The sequence below is a fragment of the Pangasianodon hypophthalmus genome, chromosome 12 (assembly GCF_027358585.1).
Source record: "Pangasianodon hypophthalmus isolate fPanHyp1 chromosome 12, fPanHyp1.pri, whole genome shotgun sequence".
Lineage (NCBI taxonomy): Eukaryota > Metazoa > Chordata > Actinopteri > Siluriformes > Pangasiidae > Pangasianodon > Pangasianodon hypophthalmus.
The window spans coordinates 1,979,030-2,006,874 of record NC_069721.1 but is presented as its reverse complement, the minus strand read 5'-3'; the positions used below and the strand labels follow the sequence as shown (position 1 = coordinate 2,006,874).

At 37.3% G+C, this 27,845-nt stretch overlaps 1 protein-coding gene across 1 annotated transcript; it reads left to right on the top strand.

Moving 5' to 3' along the window:
* The first annotated feature begins 3 nt into the window (after positions 1-3).
* med24 (mediator complex subunit 24) lies at positions 4-27,835 on the top strand. The gene is made up of 26 exons (XM_034309549.2): positions 4-224; positions 1,118-1,265; positions 2,566-2,648; positions 3,697-3,735; positions 4,058-4,131; positions 4,461-4,684; positions 4,781-4,892; positions 4,978-5,128; positions 5,212-5,325; positions 5,446-5,493; positions 6,490-6,572; positions 6,883-6,969; positions 7,098-7,209; positions 8,594-8,736; positions 9,804-9,841; positions 9,943-10,025; positions 12,473-12,651; positions 15,634-15,733; positions 16,292-16,467; positions 17,023-17,287; positions 18,624-18,805; positions 20,153-20,246; positions 20,487-20,586; positions 25,700-25,780; positions 26,684-26,832; positions 27,432-27,835. The coding sequence occupies exons 2-26, from the start codon at positions 1,127-1,129 to the stop codon at positions 27,546-27,548; spliced, it is 2,973 nt and encodes a 990-aa protein (XP_034165440.1). The 5' UTR covers positions 4-224; positions 1,118-1,126; the 3' UTR covers positions 27,549-27,835.
* Positions 27,836-27,845: the final 10 nt, after the last annotated feature.

Genomic DNA, 27,845 nt, shown 5'->3' with positions numbered 1-27,845 from the left:
TTCTGAGAAATCCCGCCTTCTACGCCAGGATTGGCTAATACAACTGGATGTTCGACGATACTCTATCATCATTGGGTAATTACAGAACTTTATCACCGTGCTAACCAATCACATCAGAGAAGGCGGGCTTTGGTGGAATATGGGTGCGGAAAACTATAACGTTTGTCTGAACTAAAAAGCTTGCAGTCAAACGTATTCTTATTTAGGAATAAAAGTACAATCAGGTAAGTATCTGCTATATAATGCATATTATAATATAAGCCTAATATGTATAAAAATACAATTGTTGTATTGTGCTGATTTGAAATGGGTTCCTTTTACCGCGTTAGCCGCTAGCCGGCTAATACAGGGAAACAATAATAATGTGTTTTAAAGGTAATGAGGTTTGATCGGGTTTAACAAATCCGGCTAACTAGATGAGTTTAAAAATGGAAAACAGTCCAGTTTGTGCTTGTTGTAGCTGAAGGATTAGTAACATTAATGAAGCATGGATGCAGTTATGCTTAGCTAGCAAATAAATTAACCACTACACACTATAAATAAATAAATAAATAAATAAATAAGTTACATTTCAGACTCTTATAAAGAAACCCACTATTGCACTTTTTCCAAAAAAAACAACAAAAAAACAGTAAAAGTTTTAGCATTCATAACTTTAAACATGAGGTGTGTTTTGGTATTATTATCATTTTATGTATTTATACATATATATATTTTAAAAAAAAAAAGTCTCCCAGTAATCAACATGGCAGTTAACATTGTACATCAGTCCTTAAGATGTATTTTAAAATGAAGTTTTTGAGTTTGAATTTATTTCATCGTCATTTTATTGCTTTATTTTCACTTTGGTGAACGTTTTCCTACATTACCCACAATGCCAATCAGCCCTCGCCTCATCTCGATTTAGATGCAGCGGCGCTTTAGTCCTTTAGTCTGTCCAGCTCTCTCACCTGCTCATCTTTGACGTTAATAACGCCGTAGCCATCGCTCGTCATCTTGTAGATCGCTAACTAGCCGAGTTGAGTTTCTGCCATACCTGAGTGTCTGGGACATTGATTCCATGAGAGAAAGTCAGAGATCACGACTTTGTTTTTTCACGGCTCTGTTTTCCATTCAGGTTTTCTTTATGCGTAAATTGAAGATGGTGAACCTGAAGCAAGCCATCCTGCAGGCGTGGAAGGAGCGCTGGAGCGACTATCAGTGGGCCGTCAACATCAAGAAGAACTGCCCCAAAGGAGCCACGTGGGATTACCCCAATCTCGCAGGTCTCCGAGGGGAAACACGATGCGGCTCGGTTCGGAAAATTACCCGTGATTCGGCATTTCGTTGCTGTGTCCACTAACATGCAAGACGTGGCTTTCCTAAGTACCTGTGCTGAATTTAGTTACCTTTCTTGCACCAGGTACCACAGGAGCCAAGCCACGACAGTTGCCTCGCACCTCCAGAGTTGGGGGTTCGAGTCTCGCCTCTGCCCTGTGTGCGGAGTTTGCATGTTCTCCCCGTGCTTTGGGGGTTTCCTCGGGGTACTCGGGTTTCCTCCCCCAGTCCAAAGACATGGGTTGTAGGCTGATTGGCATCTCCAAATTGTCCGTAGTGAGTGAATAGGTGTGTGTGTGTGTGATTGGGCCCTGCGATGGGTTGGCACCCTGTCCAGGGAGTCCCCCCGCCTTGTGCCCCGTCAGAAAACAGTAGGCTTCGAGTGCTTGGACCCCTAAATCTAGCCACAAGCAGTGATCTGCGGGGTCCAAGCACCCTTCGCAAACATTAACCTAGTGGTCAGTTCTTGCCAATTTGCATCGATATATTTACCAACAGGGATGTTTTCCTTTTGCTGATATTTGACTCGATTATACGTTCCACTTCCCCTCCAAACTGCAAAGCCAGGATGTGTGGGCGGAGCTAAAAACAGCATAGCATAGCTTGGTCAATCACAGAATTGTATTGTAACTCTTAACAAGTTTCTAACTAAGTCTTAACTCCTCTTCAGTAGTTACCGTTTGTCAAAGTCTTAAAGAGGCAACAGCACAGGTTTTTTTTTAACAGTGATTATTATTATTATTATTATTATTATTATTGGTAAAAACACTCAGGTTCCAGCTCCTCCGGTGCTTGGACCCCAAAATCTAGCCACAAGCAGCGATCTGTGGGATCCACGCACCTTTTTCAGATAGCACTCTCGTTGCCAGTTCTTGCCAAATTACACAGATTCATTCACTCATAGTAATGTTTTCTCATTCCTGACACTTGACTTTTTTACCCCAAATTGCTTCCTATTCACTATGTGCGCTCACTACATAGGGTATAACATAACAGTGTTGTAGACCCTACTTAGTGCACTCAATAGATCAGTGTTTGAGATTCAGCCCCAGGAAAGAAGCGTCTCTATTATTATCATATATATAATGTCTAAAGTTTATCAGAAACAAAAGTATTGGCACCCGTGGCTTTGTTTGTGATCACTCACTCACCCTGTAAATGATCTTAGCCCAAAATAATCTATATAAAGCTTCTGATTGTAGATGTTTTTCATCCTAACTGGTGTTATTTTTTTTCCCACCGATCCAGAAGCGTTGTTGGAGCAGGCGATGATCGGACCGTCTCCAAACCCAGTGATTCTCTCCTATTTGAAGTACGCCATCAGTTCCCAGGTTGGTAAATGTTGTCAATTCTTAAAAATGAGATTAAAAAAATGGAGCAGGTTGGGGTAGAGGTGTGCATCGGGATTATATATGTTTATAAAGGTTATATTATTTTATGCGGGCGTGAGCGGGCGCAGTCCTGGACCAAAAGGGTCCGATTTGCCACAAAACAGGTGCATTTTACTTTTATTACGGTGTAAAGAAAAACAGCATTTTGACAGGTTGTATATTGTAAAGTACGCTATATCTAAAAAAAAACAAAAAACAAAAAAAAAAACCAAGAAGTCCTGCAAAAGTCTTTAAAATGATATATATTTTAGCATTTTGTAATTTAAAAAAATAGCTAAATGTGTTGTTTGGTTTCTATAATACAGCAATTCAGCCGCACTTTTGTGCCACTTTGTGCTTTTAAAATGTACAAAAAATGTTTTCCAGAGAAACAATACATGCTGGGAAACTTTTCAAATTCTCTGTCAAAGCCAGCAGGTGGAGCTCATTATCTTTTTTTTTTTTTGTTTGTTTTTATGAACTGAAATCGGCACAATATTAATAATTGCGCTAAAGCGAAAACTGAGCTAAAACTAGCAAAATGTATTTAAATTTTTTTTTTTAATTAAAGTAAAACGTGCTTGTGATCTTTTAGGCGTCTCACACATGTCCATGTTTAAGTGACTAATTTGATTAGAATTTCGGAAGTAGAACCAGCTGAGGTTGCGAAAAAAAAATATCGTGGGTAGATCCAAACAACAACAAATAAAAATAATATTAAGTAAATCAAATATTTTTCTGTAGTGAATATGCTTATTTATGAATTCTTTTGGAATATCCAAACTTTTCGATTAAAGTTTGAGATAAATAAAAAATTATATTAACAATAGATAAAAAAAAAATCCAAATAATTGATAATTGATAGCACCTGGAGGAAATGTAATAATTAATAAATAAAAATAAATACATAAATAATTTAAAAATTAAAGCTGAAAACCACATCAGCATCATATGTCTTTAATTTTTGTCCCTGAAACTGCTGGTTTATGAATCTGCTTTTCTCCTGTAGATGGTGTCCTACTCCAGCGTACTCACTGCTGTCAGCAAGGTCAGTGTTTATTCTACACAAAATTGTGTGTTTCATTTAAATTAAACAAAAAAAAACAGTTTAGTCTTGAATTTAAGGAGAATATTTGCATGAATGTAATTCCTATATATTTTGCTTCAGTATATAAATACCATTTTTTTTTTTTTTTTTTTTTTTTTTTTAAATTGCAATAATTTGGAGAAATTTAATTGGCTTAAATTATCAACAGAATCCCAGACAATGTATCTGGAAGTGCAGAGATTGGTCAGAAAGCTCAGAATTAAAACTATTTCACTGATTGTGGTTGCTGGGATGAGACGGATGTCTTTTATTTCATCCTCAGTTCGACGATTTCTCGCGAGAACTCTGCGTCAAGTCGCTCCTGGAGATCACGGACATGTTTTCCAACCGTCTCAGGTACGTCACGCGTCACCGCCTTTTTTTTTTAGTTTAGAAACCGCTTATTTTCCATCGATGTTGAATAAACGTCTCCTCGCAGAAAACGTCAACACCGTATCAGCCCTGTGAATGAGCTGTTGCTATAGAAACATAGAGAAACCTTTTAACCAATCAGAATTGAGAATTCGTCTCAGCGTGGTAGGAGTGTCCATGTTGGAAAATGTGGCACTTTTCATGCATGTGTTTATATAAAGTGTGGTTTAAAACAAGAGGAAATGAAAAGGATTTAAAAATAAGTGTATTATTTTGTAAGCCCTTGTAAACGAATCTGTATTTTTTGCCGCTAGCTGCCACGGTAAAGCGGAGGAGTGTATTGCCCTGTGCCGGGCGCTGCTTGGGGCAGTCGTCTGGCTCCTACAGGGCTGCGCCTGGTACTGCGAGAGGCTTAAAGAGTCTAGCGCCGCTCCAGCGGGCGACACCAGCCTCCGGGCTTGCCTGGAGCGCCTGGAGAACCTTCTCCAGCAGGCCAAGAATCGAGCCCTGATGCACATCGCCCGATTGGAGGAACAGGGTGTGTGTTTACCTTAATTTGGAGAAAACTCGAGTCAGAAATGAATGTAGACGTTAAATATTGTGCGCTAACATGAGTTTTGACCGATTTGTGCAGCTTCCTGGAGCAACATGGAGCAAGCGTTAATCAAACTCACGGAGAATCTGGGCAGCGTGACCAATCAGACGCTGAAGAGCAAGCTGGAGGAGTGTGTGATGCTGGTGAAGAGGTGAGAGCTCAAGCCTCGTGTGTTGCGACTAAAACAAAATGGCCGCACGCCGAACCATGTAATGAAACGTCTTCGATCGGTTCAGTGTCCCTCAGATGCTGAGCGTCCAGTGTGAGCCGCCCGTCCAGACCTCCTTCCCATCGGTCCACGCTTTCATCATGCTGGAGGGGACCATGAACCTCACGGGGGAGATGCAGCCGCTGGTCGAGCAGCTCATGATGATCAAGAGGATACAGGTAGGACTAGAGTTGAGCCGTCTCTGTTCTCGGGTCCGTCGCAGACCTCGTACCTTCATCTGCGCCTGGATTTTCTGTTCCAGCGCGTTCCAGCGCCGCTGTTTGTCCTCGAGATCTGGAAAGCTTGCTTCACCGGGCTCATCGAGTCTCCAGAAGGCACCGAGGAGCTCAAATGGACCGCGTTCACGTTCCTCAAGGTCTGCTTTACACACACACACACACACATATGTATATATATATAATGTTTTATTTTGCAACTAAAATATTGATTATGCCTAATTGTGGTCCTGATGTTATGGTTCTGATGATGTTCACAGATTCCTCAGGTTCTGCTGAGGTTAAAGAAGTACCCACAGGGGGAGAAGGTACGAGTAGCACCACCTGTTCCACTCACCAGTCTGCTCTTAACACTTGGAAGGAACCTTTTTTAGGAGACTCTCGGGCCGATTTCTTAGATCACGGACCGTAGAAACCTTTTTACTTTCTGCTACAGAGTTCATTAAAAAAAAAAAAAAAAAAAGAAAAGAAAGAAAGAAAAAACTGACCTGGCGCTACTGGGGCGGAGCTTGCTCGAGTAAACGTTGCTGATTGGTCAAACGCAAGATCAACTCTCTTATCTGGCATTTTAAAAACTGTGTTTCACTAATAAGTGTTTATTATTATTATTATTATTATTATTATTATTAATTCACATGTTTAAAATTCAAAAAATGAATATCTTAAAGGTAAGATAGAAGGTGACGTGAAAATGTAAGTACAAAAACACGCATAAGGAGGTAAAAAGTGCACAAATATTGAACAAAATGAAATGTACACAAAAATAGAATAAAATAAATAAAACTGAAAAAAGAATAAAAACAATTTAAAGAATTTTAACATAATTAAATGCCAAATAAAATTTTCAATTAAATGCACAAATTAATAAGAGAGGCTTTCAAATGCTTTTTTAAAAGATTGTACGGATCCAAACATCACAATTAAAAAAAAAAAAAATTATTAAATAACGACACGTCATACTTTATATCCATTTCTAGTTACCTTTAATCTCGTGGAACGTCAGCGAAACAGGTTAGTTCGTGTTCTCACTTACGTTAGAGCAGCTATAAACCGTCGTTTCCGCACCAGCGTCTCTTTTTCCTCTCTTTACCTCGGACTGGTACAAAGCGCTGACACTGGAGACTCCTTCCGTAACGTCTCCTCACGTCACCGTTGTCACAGTGATTATGTGGCGTGTTCGCTATGTAAGTCCCTGGGAATGAGTTGTTACTATAGAAACGAGATTGGAGGGTGATGAGCGGAAACGTTTACGCTCCGTGGGGTATAAAATATGTTGTTAAAAATTTAAAAAATATGTATTTCAGGACTTCACGGAGGAAGTGAACATGGCGTTTGAGTATCTGCTGAAGCTCACGCCACTGCTGGACAAAGCCGACCAGAGATGCAAGTACGAGAAAATTTACGGAAAAACTGTATCGTCTTTCATGTTGTTCTACGATGCTATTCTGAATGACATCTGTGGTGTAATGATTCAATAAAAATGCACAAATATAGAAAATTTATATATTAAATAAATATTAAATGATCTCAAATGATCTCTAAGTTTCAACATTTGATATTTTGGAGTATCTGTAATAATAATATAATATAATAATATAATAATAATTGGTGTTGTGATGAGTATTGTATCGCCAAGTATCAGAACGTACCCAGACTCACTGGATAATATGTGTGTGTGTGTGTGTGTGTGTGTGTAGTTGCGACTGCCTGAGTCTGCTACTCCAGGAGTGCCACAAACTCTGCTTGCTGACCGAATCCAACATGGCCGCCCTCACCGCTAAAAGGTACATGGCATCATCAGCTTGTCACTAATTTCTCTCTCTCTTTCTCTCTCTCGCTCTTTTTTTTTTTTTTTTTATACATTTGCCATTTCACTCCTAAATTCACTGTCTAATTGATTTTTTTTCTTTAGGGCTGAGGACAGGGAATACGCCCCGAAGCTGAAAACGGCAGAGAATGCCAACATCCAGCCGAACCCGGGCCTCATACTCCGTGCCGAGCCGACCGTCACCAACATCCTGAAGGTCTTTACATTTACAGCGTTTAGCACATGCTCTTATCCAGAGCGACTTACACAGCTGCGCTTTCAGGGTTTCATCTTGAATTTGCATAAAAGAAAACTTACGATAAACAACAGAAATTTATAATTTGTACAGATTTTTTGTGCTATCTGCTAAAGTTGAACAGTTATTTAATGAATGATGTAGCAGTTAAGTATGATTTCTACACTATTAAGATGAATTGGGCAGAATATAGCACTAAAGACTGATGAGAAGTCAGTCAGAATTAAAGACTGGCTGGGATTCAGAGCCCAAGCCTGATTGGTTACAGTTCAGTACAGAATACTGATTGGATTGAATTCAAAATTGGAAACTGATTGGTTAGAATTCAGTAGTGAAGTGTGATTGGTGAGAATTCAGTACCAAAGGCTGATTGGTTAGAATTCAGTACCAAACTGTGATTGGATAGAATTCAGTACTAAAACCCTGATTGTTGAGAATTCGGTACCAAAGCCCGATTGGTTAGAATTCAGTACCAAAGCCCGATTGGTTAGAATTCAGTACCAAAGCCCGATTGGTTAGAATTCAGTACAAAAGCCCGATTGGTTAGAATTCAGTACCAAACCCTGATTGGTGAAAATACAGTACCAAACCCCGATTGGTGAGAATTCAGTACTAAAAGCCCGATTGGTGAGAATTCAGTACCAAAGCCCGATTGGTGAGAATTCAGTACCAAAGCCCGATTGGTGAGAATTCAGTACCAAAGCCCGATTAGTTAGAATTCAGTACCAAAAGCTGATTGGTTAGAATTCAGTACCAAACCCTGATTGGTTAGAATTCAGTACCGAAGGTCGATTGGTGAGAATTCAGTACTAAAGCCCGATTGGTTAGAATTCAGTACCAAACCCTGATTGGTGAGAATTCAGTACCAAAGACTGATTGGTTAGAATTCAGTACCAAACCCTGATTGGTCAGAATGTCCTGAAAACATTTCTGTCAGTTGTTCAAGTGCTGCAGGCTTTTATTATGGTGAATTAGATTTCTCTATTTGTCTGAGTGGATGCTTTGAATGATTGTGTGTCGTGTTTGTTTATAAAAGATTTTTCAACTTTCTCTCAGTGAGTGCCAATAATTCTAGATTTAACTCTAAATTTCTGAAAAGAACTGATGCTGTTCTGCATTGAGACGGAGCAGAAAGACGCTGCCTGAAGGCTGGAATGCGATGTGCAGAGGTTTGTGTCGAATGACTTGCGTGTAGCGTTAGAGGTTGCGACACTCTGATACACTTCAGAAAAACAAGAACTCAGGACTTTTCGTAGCGCTGTACTTCATGCTCATCCTACTGTTTTTCTTTCACTGTGTGTGTGTGTGTGTGTGTGTGTGTGTGTGTGTGTGCGTGTGTGTGTAGACCGTAGATGCTGATCATTCCAAGTCCCCTGAGGGGTTGCTGGGAGTTTTGGGTCACATGCTCTCAGGGAAGAGTTTGGATTTGCTGCTGGCTGCTGCGGCCGCCACCGGGAAACTCAAATCCTTTGCTCGCAAGTTCATCAAGTAAGATCAGCACTTTATTCCTTTATTAATTCCTTTTAACATTCAGGACATAAGAGTGATTGGTTTAAAATTTGGTGCTTAAAAATGAGCCTGATTGATTAGAACTCAATACTGAGGACTCGTCGATTAGAATTCAGTACTGGAAAATAATTAATTAGAATTCAGTATTGACGACTGTGACTAGAATTCAGTACTGGAAATTAATTGATTAGAATCAATTAATTAAATTCCAATACTGAATTCTAATCAATCAGTACTGAGGACTGATTGATTAGAATTCAGTACTGGAATTTAACTGGTTAGAGTTCAGCACTGAGGACTCATCGATTAGAATTCAGTGCTGGAAATTAATTAATTAGAATTCAGTACTGGAAATTAATCAATTAGAATTCAGTACTGGAAATTAACTGATTAGAAATTAATTGATTTAAAATTCAGTACTGAAGACTGATAGAGCAGAATTTAGTAGTGAAGACCAATTGATTAGAATTCAGTACATATGTATAAATATACACAGTTCTGTGCAAAAGTCTTAGGCACATGCAAAGAAATGCTGTAGAGCAAAAACGCCTTCAAAAATAATGAAATTAAATGTTTCTACATTAAAAAAAAATACTATAAAGGGAAGTAAACAATAATAAATGACACAAAGTCAATATTTGGTGTGACGATCCTTCGCTTTAAAAAAAAAAAAAATTGTCTCAGGTACATATAGGATACATATATGCATACAGTACTGTGCAAAAGTCTTGGCATCCTCCAAGATGCTCAGTAACACTTCCAGCTCATTTCCTTATAAAACTGCACACACTGCACCTCAGATACTGTTTTATTTTATTAAAAGTGAAGGATCATCACACCAAAAAAAATATATACATGTGTGTGTGTGTGTGGATATATATATATCTATATATATATATATATATCTATATATATATATATATATATATATATATATATATATATATATATATATATATATATATATATATATATATATATATATAGCTATATATATATAAAGATCCAGATTCATGTAGTTTTGTGGGGTTTTTTTCTCTTTACAGGTTAAACGAGTTTCCAAAACATATCAGTGGTGAAGGATGTGAGTGTTCACCGACTCCTTCTCCTCTTCACCTCGTAAAAGTTTAGTGAAATTGTATCAGTCGCCATCATAGTCATCTGCATGCGCTTTTCTTTCTACAGCTAAATCTGCTTCAGTGCGAGCTTTGCTGTTTGACATCTCCTTCCTCATGCTGTGTCATGTGGTCCAGACATATGGCTCTGAGGTCAGCACACACACACACACACACACACACTTGAGATCGTGATGCGCATACAGAGTATTAGGGTGCTGAATTCTCATGTGTTGTGGATGAAATTTCCTAAGTTGAAAAATGAGTCAGTTAAAAATAAAAGCTGGATTAAGAAATTTGTGTTCCGAGGAGAAAAACACTTTTTACATTGAATTGAGATTGGTTAAAATTCAGTACTTGCTGTGATCCAGTAGTGAAAATGAATTGTTCAGAATTCGGTACTGAAATCTGAGTGGTTAGAAGTCAGTACTGAAAATAACATTTTGAAGGTTTAATACTGAAAATTGAGTTGTTTTGAAATTTAGTACTGAACAGGAATTGTTTAGAATTCAGTACTGAAGACTGAGTAGTTAGAAGTCAATACTGAAAATGAATTTTTGAAGATTTAATACTAAAATTGAGTTGTTTTGAAATTTAGTACTGAACAGGAATTGTTTATAATCCAGTAGTGAAAATGAATTGTTTAGAATTCAGTACTGAAGACTGATTGGTTAGAAGTCAGTACTGAAAATGAATTTTTGAAGATTTAATACTGAAAATGAGTTGTTTTGAAATTTAGTACTGAAAAGGAATTGTTTATAATCCAGTAGTGAAAATGAATTGTTCAGAATTCAGTACTGAAGACTGATTGGTTAGAAGTCAGTACTGAAAATGAATTTTTGAAGATTTAATACTGAAAATGAGTTGTTTTGAAATTTAGTACTGAACAGGAATCTGTTTAGAATTCAGTACAAAAAAAATTTGCTTAGAATTCAGTACTGAAGACTGATTGGTTAGAAGTCAGTACTGAAAATGAAATGTTCTGAAATTTAGTACTGAACATGAATTTTTTTTTTTTTTTTTTTTTTTTAACTCTATGAAAAAGAAAAAAAAGAGAGGCTGGTGAGAAATGGAACTAACTTGTTTTCGGACGTTCCACAACATTAACTATAACTATGAATGGATAAAAAAGTAAAAAATTTCATTTTTTAATAAATAAAAACGGTAAAAAATGGTAACGATGACTCCGCTTACACTTGGACGTGAATTTCTTACTTTAGATTTTTATTTATTTATTTTTTTTAATCCAAAAAAGTTTACATGCCCAGATATTGACACTGCCTCTGCGAAGCTAATGCAAGTCGATACGAGTCGATGAACTCCAGTGACCGTGAAATTGTACAATATTTTTCCGACAGATGATGAAATAGACTGAAGGAAGCCGTCGTCCTTATATGAGAGTGTGAGGAAGTGCGAAATCAAGTTCTGTGAAAGCGTTATCTCTTTTGGTCAAGAAACCCGACTGTGGATCAGAAGGAGGTTTCAGTTTCTGGCAACACGATGACGTACCTTGAATTTGCTTATGAAAAGAGGGAAAAGTGGAGATGAGTCTATTGATCTACGTATCTACAGGAGGAAGTCAGAGATTCTTTAGATGACTAGCTGCCTAAACTTCGCTTCACCTCTGAAATAACACTTCTGATCTTAGCGCTCTTATGTAGGCAGATCTGACGAGTGATAACATCATATGGAAACCTTTTGATGCTACTTTTATGTTTTTTTTCCTTCATCATTAATAATGTATCAGTTATTCTGATTCTGGATAAATCTGTGCGTAAATAAACCGCTTTTTTTTTTTTGCAGTGTTTTTGCGAAGAAAAAAAAAAGGACCTCATTATGATGCGCGGCAACGTCGTTAAATTTAACACGGACGAAATAAATTAGTTCAGTCAGCTAGGTCATGAACTTTTGATTTGTCCAAAAAAAAAAAAAAAACCCCAGACCTGCTAGTGTTTATATATTCGTATACGTTTATTATTGCGTAAGAGCTCCGCATTTAATCATCGGAGTACGGGTTATCACTCAAAAGATTTTCTTTTTTCTCCTTTAAGAAAAACATTTGAAGTGTTTGAACAATATTAACGGACACCCTGGAAGCCCCGCCCCCTTCCTCCCATCTCACAGCAGTAATGATCTGAAAGATGCACCGATGCGGCATCTTCGCTTTTTTTTTTTTTTCTACATTTTTTAAGTTCACATTCATTTGAAATAAAATCTTTCAATTTGTGTTTGACTTTGCTAGCATTAGACAAGTATAAAATTCATAATTTTAAATAAATTAATATAAATTAAGATAAATTAATTAGTTGTTTATGTTTATTAGAGATGCACAGAAAATTTTCAGTCGAAAATGCTCAAAAACGTGTGAAATTTTGGACCAAAAAAATTTTTTTTAAATAGTCCTACAACAAAGTGTCAAATCTTACACTTTCCAAATATTTTTTAATGGTAATGATGATTCGAAACTAGAAAAGCAGTTTGTTCAACTCAACTGAAGTCCATCATGGAAAAAACTGGAGTGTGCATGTATACGGGGTTTTACGGTAACCACAAGGTGCTTTTTTTTTTTTTTTTTTTTTAAATCCCTCGTTCTCCTGCAGGTCATCCTGTCTGAGCCGAGTCAATCGGGCGAGACGCCATTTTTCGAGACGTGGTTGCAGATGTGCATGCCGGAGGAAGGGAAGATCCTGAACCCGGACCATCCCTGCTTCAGGCCCGAACCGGGCAAAGTGGAAAGTCTGGTGGCGTTACTCAACACGTCCTCCGAGATGAAGCTGGTGTAAGTACAAGCAATTAGGGGGGAAAAAAGGAAGGAGGGGAAAATCAGAAGATAAATAAATGAAGAGAAATTTGCACAGGCTTGTATTAACCCTATACCTAACCCTAACCCAAACCCTAAACCCTAACCCTAACCCATGATCGTTTCTATAGTAACCGCTCATTCCGGGACCGGTAAAGCAGACGCTCCGAATAAACAGATTAAAAAGAAAAACGTGGGATTGTTAAAAATAGTAGAAAGGTTTATGGAAGGAGTCTCCAGTGACAGTCAGAAGGTAACTTTAGGTTTTCGGTGAGAACTTGTTTTGTAGACGTTAGACAATATTAAACGTAAATATCACTAATAACTAAAAGAAAATAATTGTAATAAATATAGTAATTATAATAATACTTATATACTAATAAAAATAATAATTAAATATAATAAATATAATCGTATAACAGCACTCCCCCCGTCGTGTTTTATTCCTTGCTTAGTGTGTGTGCTATAATTATTGATAACAAAGAGATCGATTTTGACGATTATGGGAACAAAACACGTATTTTTCTGGTGGCTAAAATTGTTAAAAGCTCAAATTTACAGTTTAAACACTCGGATCAATGTAAGGTTGATCATATAGATGAAGCTGAAGATGAAATTAATGCTGCAAATTTCATAAATTAGGATGAATTGTGTGCTCAAATAACACAACCTTTTCATAAATGTTTTGTCTGAATGTTAAAACTTTATCGGTACAAATTGCTATAGAAGTAATTTAGCTCGAGCCTGTATTTCAGTTCGTTTAATTGCAATACTCGGGGAAAATCTTTCTTTCTTTTAAAACAACATTTTGTTTTGTCTGTTTTACTTCTGCATCATCCTCTGCCTGTAAGTGTTTTGTCTTCTTTGAAATCACAGAATGTATTTAGCGTTACATGAATCAGCAACATTGCACAGTTGCAGCTTGCAGGAGCTTTGCTTTGCGAAGGTGGGTTTGGGGTTTTTTTTTTTTTACTGAGGAAGAAATTTACATGGTGGCAAGTATTTCAACACCCATGTGGCTTTGGACATTAAAGCAGAGATTCTCAGAAACCACTTTCAGCAGCCTAAATTCTCAGAACACCCCTTATCTGTTATTTACAGATTAATATAGATCTTACTAAATCAGTTAAAAAGAATACGCACGAAACAGAAAACATGCGTTATACATATTTATACACCGATCGCCGATAATGGACGTGTAATGGAGGACTGGGATTGTGCGTCACACTGCGGCGTATCAGAGTCACGAGATGTTCCAGCTCTTCTATCCAACCTGATATCTGCGCTGAGCTCTGCGCGCTATAAAAAAACTGCTAGCGAACAGTTTGGATTGTTTGAGAGTTTGTTTAGTTACGTTCAAATATCGCATTTCATGTAATATTCGTATAAGAGCTCTCATAAAGCCCATTTTACACCAAAAAGCGTAGCGTCCCGCGCGTGGCTAGCTCATTCCTGCGCACTGGTTTAGTAAATATAACATGCAAATGTGTGAAAATATTTATAAAAATATTATAAACATGTCTTACAATCGTATATGATCACGTGAAAAGGTTTTTTTTTTCATCAGTGTCCGCTATAAAGGCTACTATGATTAACCCGACAGCGTGTTGGACGCGGCGTCGCTGCGTTCTGGCGTAAAACGCGCTTACGAGGAAATTGAATAAAAGCTAATGATATTTTAATAGCAATAATCTGACAGTTTTCATTCTTTTAATTAAATGTTCCATAAGTTTTAAGTTTGTATGCATAGAACTACAGGTAATGCTTTATTTAAAGGGTCCCTACAGTGCGTAGTGCTTTATAACACGTTGGTTAGTGTCGCATAAATATTGTTTAAAGCAATGTGGAGAATTTACGAACGATTTCGGACCATTTTGTGTTATTTTAGTATATTGTGTTTACTGTAGTTTAAAATGATTAAGGAGCCCCATTGCAGTACAGCTTCTGGGAACGAAGTCACAGAGTCATTCATCTCCATAAGGAAGTGATGCGTCAGCTGCTTCGGGATTGCTGTTACGCAGAGAACATGATCGTCGCTCTATCATCCAGCGTCGCAGTTATGAACCCATCACAGGATCTGTTCCCAAAGACTATCAGATTAACTTACACGTTTGTATGATGGGAAAAGAGAGAAACAAAAATGACCAAACGAAGCCACAAAACTACCATTAAAGTACCGCGAAAAGACGTACAAAGACGCTTTCACAAACAGGAAGTCAAGAAAGGAAATCTCATAATTATCCTTTCACTGTGTCAATTTGTTACCACCTCGTTTTATCATTTGCACCTTTTTTTTTTTTTTTTTTTTTTTGTTACTTTTCACTTCTTTGTCTTTTCTGTTGGTCATTTTTTTAACCTCTCCCTCATTTATTCTTTGCTGTGGATTTTTTTTTTTGTTGGCCTTCATTTGTTGTGGGTCATTTTTATTATTTCCACCTCATTTATTGTTTGTTGTGGGTCATTTTTATTATTTCCACCTCATTTATGGTTTGTTTTGGGTTATTTTTGCTCCTTCCTCTTTGTTTATTGGTTTGTCTAGATTATTTTACTTTCCCCTTGTTTTTGTTACTTCCTCTTCATTTGTTTTTACTTCCCCTTTGTTTGTTTGTTTGTTTTTGTTTGTTGTGGTTTTTTTGCTACTCCCCCCATTTTTTGTTTTCAGTTACTTCCTCATCATTTGTTTTTACTTCCCCTTTGTTTGTATGTATGTTCATTTGTTTGTTTGTGTTTTTTTTGCTTTTTTTTGTTTATCATTTTATGCTCTATAGAAGCAGCCTATAGCTGAGGAGAATTACCCACATTAGACGAAAGTGACAAAAATGCTTTATTCATGACTATGTCTGATTTTTTTATTTATTTATTTTTTTTCTTTGATTCGTGCCGATCAACTTTCATTCCTTTGAATCCTGCCTGGACATTATTGAATAATCTCTAATAATGAGTTGTGTTTTTCTCTCGCAGTCAGATGAAGTGGCACGAGATCTGTCTGAGCACGCCGGCGGCCATCTTGGAGGTCCTGAACGCGTGGGAAAATGGAGTGCTGTCTGTGGAGACTGTACAGGTAGAACCCAAACCCCGTCACTCTCTTTCATTCGTTCATTCTTTCAAAGCCGCAGTGGTTCTTCGGCTTTCAGTGACGACAAATAATGATTTTAGATATGGTTCTTCGCACAGACACGCTTACTTTTTAATGACTCTGTTCGTATCTGTTGTTATGTTACGAACATGGACATGAGATTTAAATTTTTTTTTTTATCAATGGTTGATAAAATGGTTATAATGTATTAGAACGAGTGCATTATTATATACAGCTGTGATTTGCAGCTGCATTACTGTCACAGCTGCTGGTTTAGAAAATGAATCAAAACTTTCTGACCAATCAGAATCCAGAATTCAACAGCACTGTGGTAGAAGAGGGCAAAGTTAATGTTAAGTTAAAAAAAAGAAGTTAATGAAACACCCTGGTCACTGAAGTTATTATAAAGATGTGTGTAAAGATCGTCCATATGTTTGTATTGCCAAAACTTATAGTGTAAAATGTGTTAAAGAATAATAACATGTGAACATCTCTCTCTCTCTCTCTCTCTCTCTCTCTTTCTCTCTCTCTCTCTGTGAGCAGAAGATCACAGATAACATTAAAGGAAAAGTGTGCAGTATGGCCATATGCGCCGTGGCCTGGCTGGTGGCTCATGTTCGGATGCTGGGATTGGACGAGAGAGAGAAACCACAGACCATGATTCGTCAACTTATGACACCTTTGTACGGAGAGAACACGCTTCAGTTTTACAATGAGCGGTACGTCTGACACTCTCTCACTCACACATTCACACACCAGACATTAAAGGAGTTTCAGAAACCCCACTTATGCATAAAGAGTTTCGAAAACAGAACAAATGTGTGTGGTTTTTTTTTATTTTTTATTTTTATTTTTTTTTTAAAAACGTAATTTTTTTTTGACAAGAATTCTGGCAATAATCTGATCAGTGTTTACATGTGCTTTGGATAATCTGGTAATGGGAAGTGTCCCATGTCTGCACTAGTCTGTCAACAATCAGATTTCAGAAGTAAAACTATGAGATTAATTATATTTAAAATATTTCATAACTGCTTAAGATATCTGATTAATGGTGCACACGTGATGAATAATCTGATTATTAAGCCACAGTTTGCCATGCGTACTTGTAGTTTTGTGCGTAACGTGTGTATACACACATTTATCCGCTGTGTCTATTGAATTTCTTAATAATAAAGTATACGAGTATAAAAGTCAAAGCATGCAGTCAGCTGTTTACATGGACATGAACTTGCATATCTCTTTCCCTCTCTGTGTGTGTGTGTGTGTGTGTGTAGCGTGGTAATCATGAGCTCTATCCTGGAGCACATGTGTGCCGACGTGTTCCAGCAGACAGGTCAGTGCGTGCGCTCGGTGGTGGAGCCTCAGGAGCCGCTGCCGTACCGCACCCTCCTGCCCCTGCGCCAACCCATCCGCCAGGCACTGAGCTCCAACTTCCGCATGGCACTCGATAAAGGCTGGGTGGACTCCTGCACTCTACACCTGCTGGAGAACCTGCTGCACATCGGCGGAGTCTTCTGGTTCACCAACAACCTCGTCAAGGTTTGTTTGTGTGTGTATGTGTGTGATACTAGAACCAGAACCTCGAGTTTTTCAGAGGGCACTGCCGTAAACCTGCCCTGTTGCACAGTCTGAAAAATGTCTCGCACGTCTTTACGCCAGTCGTTTTGGACAATTTCATACTTGCGTACACACTCACCAGCCAAAATAAAGGTTCTGCAATGGGTTCTTTGTGTAATTACGGGTTTTCAGCTTCTTAAATGGATTGTACTTTGAAACCCTGTCTGATAAGGAAACATTCAGGTTATAGAACCTCAGAAAGACGCTGAAGGACCCTTATTTATCCTAGATTTTTTTTAATCAAAGAGTGCATGGTTCACGAGGCTCTGAAGATACGAGGATATAGAGCCAGATTTCGGCACATTACACGATATTCGGCTCAAACACGTACTGCATAACTCCAGAAGTGCACATCACTTTGTCGTCTAGGATATCGTCCTTGTTAAAGTGGACAGGCGTGGGTGAATATACACCGATCAGCCATAACATTAAAACCACTGAGATGTGACGTGAATAACATTGATTACCTTGTTACAATGGCACCTGTCAAGGGGTGGGATATATTAGGCAACAAGTGAGCAGTCTCAAAGTTGATGTGTTGGAAGCAGGAAAAATGGGCAAGTGTAAGGATCACAACGGCCAAATAGTGATGGCTAGACGACTGGATCAGAGCATCTCCAAAACAGCAGGTCTTGTGGGGTGTTAGTACCTACCAAAAGTGGTCCAAGGAAGGACAACCGATGAACCGGCAACAGGGCAACAGGGTCATGGCCACCCAAGGATTATTGATGTGCCCAGGGAGCGAAGGCTAGTCCGTCTGGTCCGATCCCACAGAAGATCCTACTGTAACACAAACTGCTGAAAAAGGTAAAGCTGGCTGTGATAGAAAGGTGTCAGAACACACAGTGCATCGCAGCTTGTTGTGTTTGTGGCTGTGTAGCTGCAGACCAGTCAGAGTGCCCATGCTGACCCCCGTCCACCACCGAAAGCTCCTACGATGGGCTTCATCAGAACTGGACCATTGAGCAATGGATGAAGGTGGCCTGATCTGATGAATCACTTTTTTTTTTGGATGGCTGTGTGTGTGTGTGTGTGTGTGTGTGTGTGTATATGTGTGTGTGTGTGTGTCACTTCCCTGGGGAAGAGATGGCACCGAGATGCACTACTGTCAGGTGTGTTTAGATTGGCTGGGAGACTTCCTGTTTCAAAAGGAGATATGTCAGTGTACAGAATCAAATCAAGCCCCTCGAGCCATTTCAGTAAATTTATCACCATAACCTGAGTGCTGCTTCATGACAAGATCATTTCCCTCCTCCAGGAGCTCCTGAAGGAGACGCGTAAGGAGTGGGCGTTCCGCGTCGTTGAGCTCCTCTACAGCATCTTCTGCCTGGACCTGCAGCAAATCACCCTCACTCTGATTGGTCACATTGTGCCCAATCTGCTGACCGACCCCGCCCACTGGCACAGCTTAGCAGATCCACCAGGCCGAGCCCTCGCCAAGTAAGTCCCGATTTATCGAAATTTATTATCGGATCTAAGTAAGCCAGTTGTGTGGTTGGTTATGTTTGGATCATACCAAGTTCCCTGACTTCCTGAGATAATGACCAGTTGCAGCTAGAATGGACTAAAACATGCTTGTTCAGCAGTAACAAGTGTTACACCAACTTCCATTAAAAGTACATGCGTTTTTACATTGCTTCATTTTCACAGAGTTACCCAAATCTGGGATTTTTGTCCAGATACTTTTAAACAAAAAATTTCTTTGTGAAATGAAACTTGAAAACCTAAAAATAAGCCACAATGTTGGCATTTTCAAGCAGGTTTGATGTCGAAACCAGGCAGAGGCTGACTCTCACTATCATACTTCCTCAGATTTTTTTTTTCCTTTCTTGGTCTCATTCATGAATAGAGTTTGTGCTGGTGTGGTGTCAGCTCTCATTTTCTTTCATTCTGAAGTTTCTTGCAAGACTTAAATCATCACGTTTGTCATTTTTTTTTAAAAGGAAGTGTTCTCCGAAACTTGCACTTCCCAAAGACGTTCAGTAGAATTCAGGGCGATATTTTTGGCTCTGTTCAATAGTGTCTAAGGTTAAACAGTCAATGGAATGGCTAGTTGCTACGTGGTGATGTCATGGCTGTTCACAAATGTTATATGGTCATGTTCCTCTCTGTCCATTTCCTGTATTTAACACTGTCCACTTGAGACAGATATTAGATACGTTGCTATTTTAATTCCAGTTAGCAGGCTTGAATAAAAAAAAATTAATAATGTAAATAAATAGAAGATGAAACTGGATGTCCTTCATGGCTGAAGTAGTCATCACCTCTGGTCTTGTGTCTCTATGTCCTTGACGATAGACGTCCAGGTCTCAGGCCCGGATAGAACCTCATCTTTCTAAAATGCTGCTTATGCAGCATCACAAGGAGGAAAACGCTGTCTGCCTTCTTCCGCATGCAGCGTTATTTTAAAAAAAAACAAACAGACAAACAAAAAATATTGTCGGTCCTTCCTCATTGTTTTGGAAACCTCTCCTGGCTGGCTCGCCAGCCGAAAAGAAAAAAGGACTGCGAGGACAAAACGGAATAGTTTTAGTCTAAATCGAAATATTTTTCAAATTTTCATTCATTTCAAATTCATCGTCAATTTCCTGCTTTGCTTTGTATAGCTCCATTTTGTGTAGCAATTTTGACGTTTACAGCTAATTCTGCGAAAGAAATGTTCACCCTTTATCGTGCAGCACTAGTAAATGTTCCTGATGTTATTTCCCCACGCACAGTGCAGGATAAGCAATTAACTAGATTTTTTTAAATGTTTTTTTTTTTTTTTTTTTTTTTTTTTTTTTTTAGGTTATCAGTGTGGTGCGCTCTCAGTTCCTACTCGTCTCACCATAAAATCCACGCCTTGGCTCGGCAGCGCAAGAGACAGCGCGAGGACATCGAGGTTTACACAAAATACACACTTAAGATGCTTTCACACACTTAAGATGCTTGCCACCTACAAAAAAAAAGTTTCGTTTAGTGATATTTTTCTTGCTTGTTACCAAACCTGGAACCTGATTGGTCTGGGGATGTTGGAATGTTGGAGGAAAACGGCTAGTGTGAAATCACCTGTAGGGTTGTTTCTGAGATTATATTGCACACACAGTTTTTGTCTTGAGTCTCTAATCTGATTGGTTCGCAGGACTATAGCAGCCTGTTCCCATTGGACGACACGCAGCCGTCGAAGCTGATGCGTCTGCTCAGCTCTAATGAGGACGAGCCTGCGGTGTTGAGCAGTCCAGGTGAGTCAGAGTCAGCCCGAGTTCTTGGTTCATGGTTCTTACAGGTCTAGAAATACTTAATCACAAATGCGCCATTGATTCCAAATATCAGGACCAAAAAAAAATCATTCTTTCGTTCCTCAGTTTTTTGGAAAGCCTCTCCTGGCTGGCTCACCATTTCTAAGGAAAAGGGGCTTTTAGGAAAAAACTGAGCAGTTTTAGTCATTAAAACTAAACAGTTTTGCCTGTTTTTCTCATTAGGTTTGTTTTTAGTTTCTCAATGTAATTCCCTCCTAAATTATAAAGTCACTTTAAAGTAATAAACCAAAGGAACAGCTAATAATGTGTTAGCTTTAGCAGTAGTTATGTGTAATATCTTTATATAACTAATACATACGTAGTTGATGATGTAACTAATACATACGTAGTTGATGATGTAACTAATACATACGTAGTTGATGATGTAGCTAATATGTAGTTGATGATGTAACTAATACATACGTAGCTGATGATGTAGCTAATATGTAGTTGATGATGTAACTAATACATACGTAGCTGATGATGTAGCTAATATGTAGTTGATGATGTAACTAATACATACGTAGCTGATGATGTAGCTAATATGTAGTTGATGATGTAACTAATACATACGTAGTTGATGATGTAACTCATACATACGTAGTTGATGATGTAACTAATACATACGTAGCTGATGATGTAGCTAATATGTAGTTGATGATGTAACTAATACATACGTAGTTGATGATGTAACTAATATGTAGTTGATGATGTAACTAATACATACGTAGTAGATGATGTAACTAATATGTAGTTGATGATGTAACTAATACATACGTAGCTGATGATGTAACTAATACATGCGTAGCTGATGATGTAACTAATACGTAGTTGATGATGTAACTAATATGTAGTTGATGATGTAACTAATACATACGTAGTTGATGATGTAACTAATACATACGTAGTTGATGATGTAACTAATACATACGTAGTTGATGATGTAACTAATATGTAGTTGATGATGTAACTAATACATACGTAGTAGATGATGTAACTAATATGTAGTTGATGATGTAACTAATACATACGTAGCTGATGATGTAGCTAATATGTAGTTGATGATGTAACTAATACATACGTAGTTGATGATGTAACTCATACATACGTAGTTGATGATGTAACTAATACATACGTAGTTGATGATGTAACTAATATGTAGTTGATGATGTAACTAATACATACGTAGCTGATGATGTAGCTAATATGTAGTTGATGATGTAACTAATACATACGTAGTTGATGATGTAACTAATATGTAGTTGATGATGTAACTAATACATACGTAGTAGATGATGTAACTAATATGTAGTTGATGATGTAACTAATACATACGTAGCTGATGATGTAACTAATACATGCGTAGCTGATGATATAACTAATACGTAGTTGATGATGTAACTAATATGTAGTTGATGATGTAACTAATACATACGTAGTTGATGATGTAACTAATACATACGTAGTTGATGATGTAACTCATACATACGTAGTTGATGATGTAACTAATACATACGTAGTTGATGATGTAACTAATATGTAGTTGATGATGTAACTAATACATACGTAGCTGATGATGTAGCTAATATGTAGTTGATGATGTAACTAATACATACGTAGTAGATGATGTAACTAATATGTAGTTGATGATGTAACTAATACATACGTAGTAGATGATGTAACTAATATGTAGTTGATGATGTAACTAATACATACGTAGCTGATGATGTAACTAATACATGCGTAGTTGATGATATAACTAATACGTAGTTGATGATGTAACTAATATGTAGTTGATGATGTAACTAATACATACGTAGCTGATGATGTAACTAATACATACGTAGTTGATGATGTAACTAATACATACGTAGCTGATGATGTAGCTAATATGTAGTTGATGATGTAACTAATACATACGTAGTAGATGATGTAACTAATATGTAGTTGATGATGTAACTAATACATACGTAGTAGATGATGTAACTAATATGTAGTTGATGATGTAACTAATACATACGTAGCTGATGATGTAACTAATACATGCGTAGCTGATGATATAACTAATACGTAGTTGATGATGTAACTAATATGTAGTTGATGATGTAACTAATACATACGTAGCTGATGATGTAACTAATACATACGTAGTTGATGATGTAACTAATACATACGTAGCTGATGATGTAGCTAATATGTAGTTGATGATGTAACTAATACATACGTAGTAGATGATGTAACTAATATGTAGTTGATGATGTAACTAATACATACGTAGTTGATGATGTAACTAATATGTAGTTGATGATGTAACTAATACATACGTAGCTGATGATGTAACTAATACATGCGTAGCTGATGATATAACTAATACGTAGTTGATGATGTAACTAATATGTAGTTGATGATGTAACTAATACATACGTAGCTGATGATGTAACTAATACATACGTAGTTGATGATGTAACTAATACATACGTAGTTGATGATGTAACTAATATGTAGTTGATGATGTAACTCATACATACGTAGTAGATGAGGTAACTAATACATACGTAGTAGATGATGTAACTAATATGTAGTTGATGATATAACTAATACGTAGTTGATGATGTAACTAATATGTAGTTGATGATGTAACTAATACATACGTAGCTGATGATGTAACTAATACATACGTAGTTGATGATGTAACTAATACATACGTAGCTGATGATGTAGCTAATATGTAGTTGATGATGTAACTAATACATACGTAGTAGATGATGTAACTAATATGTAGTTGATGATGTAACTAATATGTAGTTGATGATGTAACTAATATGTAGTTGATGATGTAACTAATACATACGTAGCTGATGATGTAACTAATACATGCGTAGCTGATGATATAACTAATACGTAGTTGATGATGTAACTAATATGTAGTTGATGATGTAACTAATACATACGTAGCTGATGATGTAACTAATACATACGTAGTTGATGATGTAACTAATACATACGTAGCTGATGATGTAGCTAATATGTAGTTGATGATGTAACTAATACATACGTAGTAGATGATGTAACTAATATGTAGTTGATGATGTAACTAATACATACGTAGTTGATGATGTAACTAATATGTAGTTGATGATGTAACTAATACATACGTAGCTGATGATGTAACTAATACATGCGTAGCTGATGATATAACTAATACGTAGTTGATGATGTAACTAATATGTAGTTGATGATGTAACTAATACATACGTAGCTGATGATGTAACTAATACATACGTAGTTGATGATGTAACTAATACATACGTAGTTGATGATGTAACTAATATGTAGTTGATGATGTAACTCATACATACGTAGTAGATGAGGTAACTAATACATACGTAGTAGATGATGTAACTAATATGTAGTTGATGATGTAACTAATACATACGTAGTAGATGATGTAACTAATATGTAGTTGATGATGTAACTAATACATACGTAGCTGATGATGTAACTAATACATGCGTAGCTGATGATATAACTAATACGTAGTTGATGATGTAACTAATACATACGTAGTTGATGATGTAACTAATACATACGTAGTTGATGATGTAACTAATATGTAGTTGATGATGTAACTCATACATACGTAGTTGATGATGTAACTAATACATGCGTAGTTGATGATATAACTAATACGTAGTTGATGATGTAACTAATATGTAGTTGATGATGTAACTAATACATACGTAGCTGATGATGTAACTAATACATGCGTAGTTGATGATATAACTAATACGTAGTTGATGATGTAACTAATATGTAGTTGATGATGTAACTAATACATACGTAGCTGATGATGTAACTAATACATACGTAGTTGATGATGTAACTAATACATACGTAGCTGATGATGTAGCTAATATGTAGTTGATGATGTAACTAATACATACGTAGTAGATGATGTAACTAATATGTAGTTGATGATGTAACTAATACATACGTAGTTGATGTAACTAATATGTAGTTGATGATGTAACTCATACATACGTAGTTGATGATGTAACTAATACATGCGTAGCTGATGATGTAACTAATACGTAGTTGATGATGTAACTAATACATACGTAGTTGATGATGTAACTAATACATACGTAGTTGATGATGTAACTAATATGTAGTTGATGATGTAACTCATACATACGTAGTAGATGAGGTAACTAATACATACGTAGCTGATGATGTAACTAATATGTAGTTGATGATGTAACTAATACATACGTAGCTGATGATGTAACTAATATGTAGTTGATGATGTAACTAATACATACGTAGCTGATGATGTAACTAATACGTAGTTGATGATGTAACTAATACATACGTAGTTGATGATGTAACTAATACATACGTAGCTGATGATGTAAGTAATACATGCGTAGTTGATGATGTAACTAATATGTAGTTGATGATGTAACTAATACATACGTAGCTGATGAGGTAACTAATACATACGTAGCTGATGATGTAACTAATACATACGTAGCTGATGATGTAACTAATACATACGTAGTTGATGATGTAACTAATATGTAGTTGATGATGTAACTAATACATACGTAGCTGATGAGGTAACTAATACATACGTAGCTGATGATGTAACTCATACATACGTAGCTGATGAGGTAACTAATACATACGTAGCTGATGATGTAACTCATACATACGTAGCTGATGATGTAACTAATACATACGTAGCTGATGATGTAACTAATATGTAGCTGATGATGTAACTAATACATACGTAGCTGATGATGTAATGAATACATACTAATATTACTAATAGTCCTAGTACTAATTCCCTAATGTGTAGCTGACTAAATCATAGTTGACGATGTATCTAATACGTAGCTGAAAATGTCGTAGCTGATGACGTGGCTAATATTAAGCTAATCCATAAGAATTCAGGACTTGTATTTTATTATAAAGTCACTATTGACTTTGTATTTGTTTTATTTTCCGTCCAGCCAGATATCTGTAAAGCTTTTTGACCTTTGCCTTTTGGTAGGTGACCGCACGATGAGCAGCTCCCTCTCTGCCTCTCAGCTCCACACAGTCAATATGAGAGATCCACTCAACCGTGTGCTGGGTCAGTAGTGTGTGTGTGTGTGTGTGTGTGTGTGTGTGTGTTCAACTTATCTGTTTGTACTTGGCTTTTCCGCTTAACTAGCAAATGCAGTGCTTAGCTGTGCTAACGTTGTCTAGCCATGCATAGAAATTAAGAATTTTTTTTGACCAGTGGTTTACTGCAGCTATATAATGGATGTTTTAAGATTTTTATTTTTGCTTAATATTGTGAAATCCAGAGCTACGCAACAGCTTCACTGTCTGAAGGAAGCAACTTTCTCTTTCGTGTGAACTCTAGGAGCCCCGTAGGATATCTAAAGAGCCCTTTACATTTGTTTTCTTATTTTCTTTTATTTTATTTTATGTAATTTTTTATTTTGTTGTATAATATTTAATTTTTTATTTTATTTTGTTCACTTTAATATGTTTTTAAACTTTTTATTTTATTTTAAATATATTAAATATATTTTAAATATATTAAAAAAAAATCATTTTATTGTTTTTTAAAATTATTGTCCTTTTTATTTTCGATGTAGCTTCAGTGTAGTTAAGCTACATTAACCTTGTAGCATGATAGCATATGACTATTGTTTATTTGTAGACCTTTTTAAAAAATTTTTAAGGTCTTGTGTAAAATCCCTCAGTATCACTTGAAAGACTTTCGGTGCGTTCATGTGATGTCCGAATTGAGCTTAATTTTTGCGTTGGTGTACGTTATCCATCAGTGTGTTCTCATTGAAATCAGTGGCATTGGGAGTGTTTTTTGCTGGAAACCAATCTTACACGATTTGTTAAAATGTTTAGATTTCCTTCGTACTCACGGAGCAGAGTATGAAGAGTTTCCTGATGGAACTTTGTAGTTAAGGAGCTCATTTGAATAATAGAATTAGCTAAATTGTGTGTTTTTTTTTTTTTTGCTCTGTAGCAAATCTGTTCTTGCTCATCTCCTCCATCTTGAGCTCGAAGACCGCCGGCCCTCACACCCAGTTCGTGCAGAGTTTCATCGAGGAGTGTGTGGAGTGTTCGGAGCAGGGCAGCCGGGGTAGCATCCTGCAGTTCATGCCCTTCACTATGGTGAGACACACACACACACACACACACACACACACACACACACACACACACACACACACATGTACTTATGTAGCCAAAAGGACCAGAAGTCCTCACAATGATCCGACAGTGTCAAATGTCCTCACAGTGATAGAGTAGAGTTAAATGTGTTCTTTATAATAGGACAGTGTCAAAGGTCCTCACAAAGACAGAACAATGTCAGAGGTCCTCACAAAGATATGATGATGTCAGAGGTCCTCACAACGACAGAACAGTGTCAAAGGTCCTCACAAAGATATGATGATGTCAAATAGCTATTATTATAAAAACTGGGAGACGAAATATGTCTTGTTGCCTCAAGTTACTGAGGAACCCAGCCACTGGGAGTGCGCTCTCAGTGCCGGTCCCAAGCCGGATAAAATGGGACAGTTGCGTCAGGAAGGACGTCCGGCGTAAAACCCGCGACAAATCAAACACACGGACCAGTGATCCGCTGTGACGACCTGTAACGGGAACAGCCGAAAGAACTACAACAACAACAGCAACAACAACCTGAAGTTACTGTGGTAATGTAAGATCTTCATATGTGTGTGTGTGTGTGTGTGTGTGTGTTTTCACAGGTTTCTGAGCTGGTCAAGCTGCACGCGCTCGCCAAACCCAAAGTTGTCCTGTCCATCACAGATCTGACGCTCCCTCTGGGCCGAAGAGTAGCTGCCAAAGCCATTGCCGCCTTATAGCACACACACACACACACACACACACACACACACACACACACACACACACTCAAAGCCACTGCGTGATAGCACCATGCAAACCATACTGATTTCCAGTAACCTAACAGCTTGTGGCTTCACAGTTACTCCTGATTTGAACATTACACTTCCACTTCTGAAGTACTTCTTCTGACACCTCTGAAGAATGTCGATGTCATTTGTTTTAGCTTACTTTGCTTGATAGGCATCATCTGATGCTTACCACTATCACCATCAAAAAAAAAAAAAATATGGAATGATGCACTCATGTTTGTATAT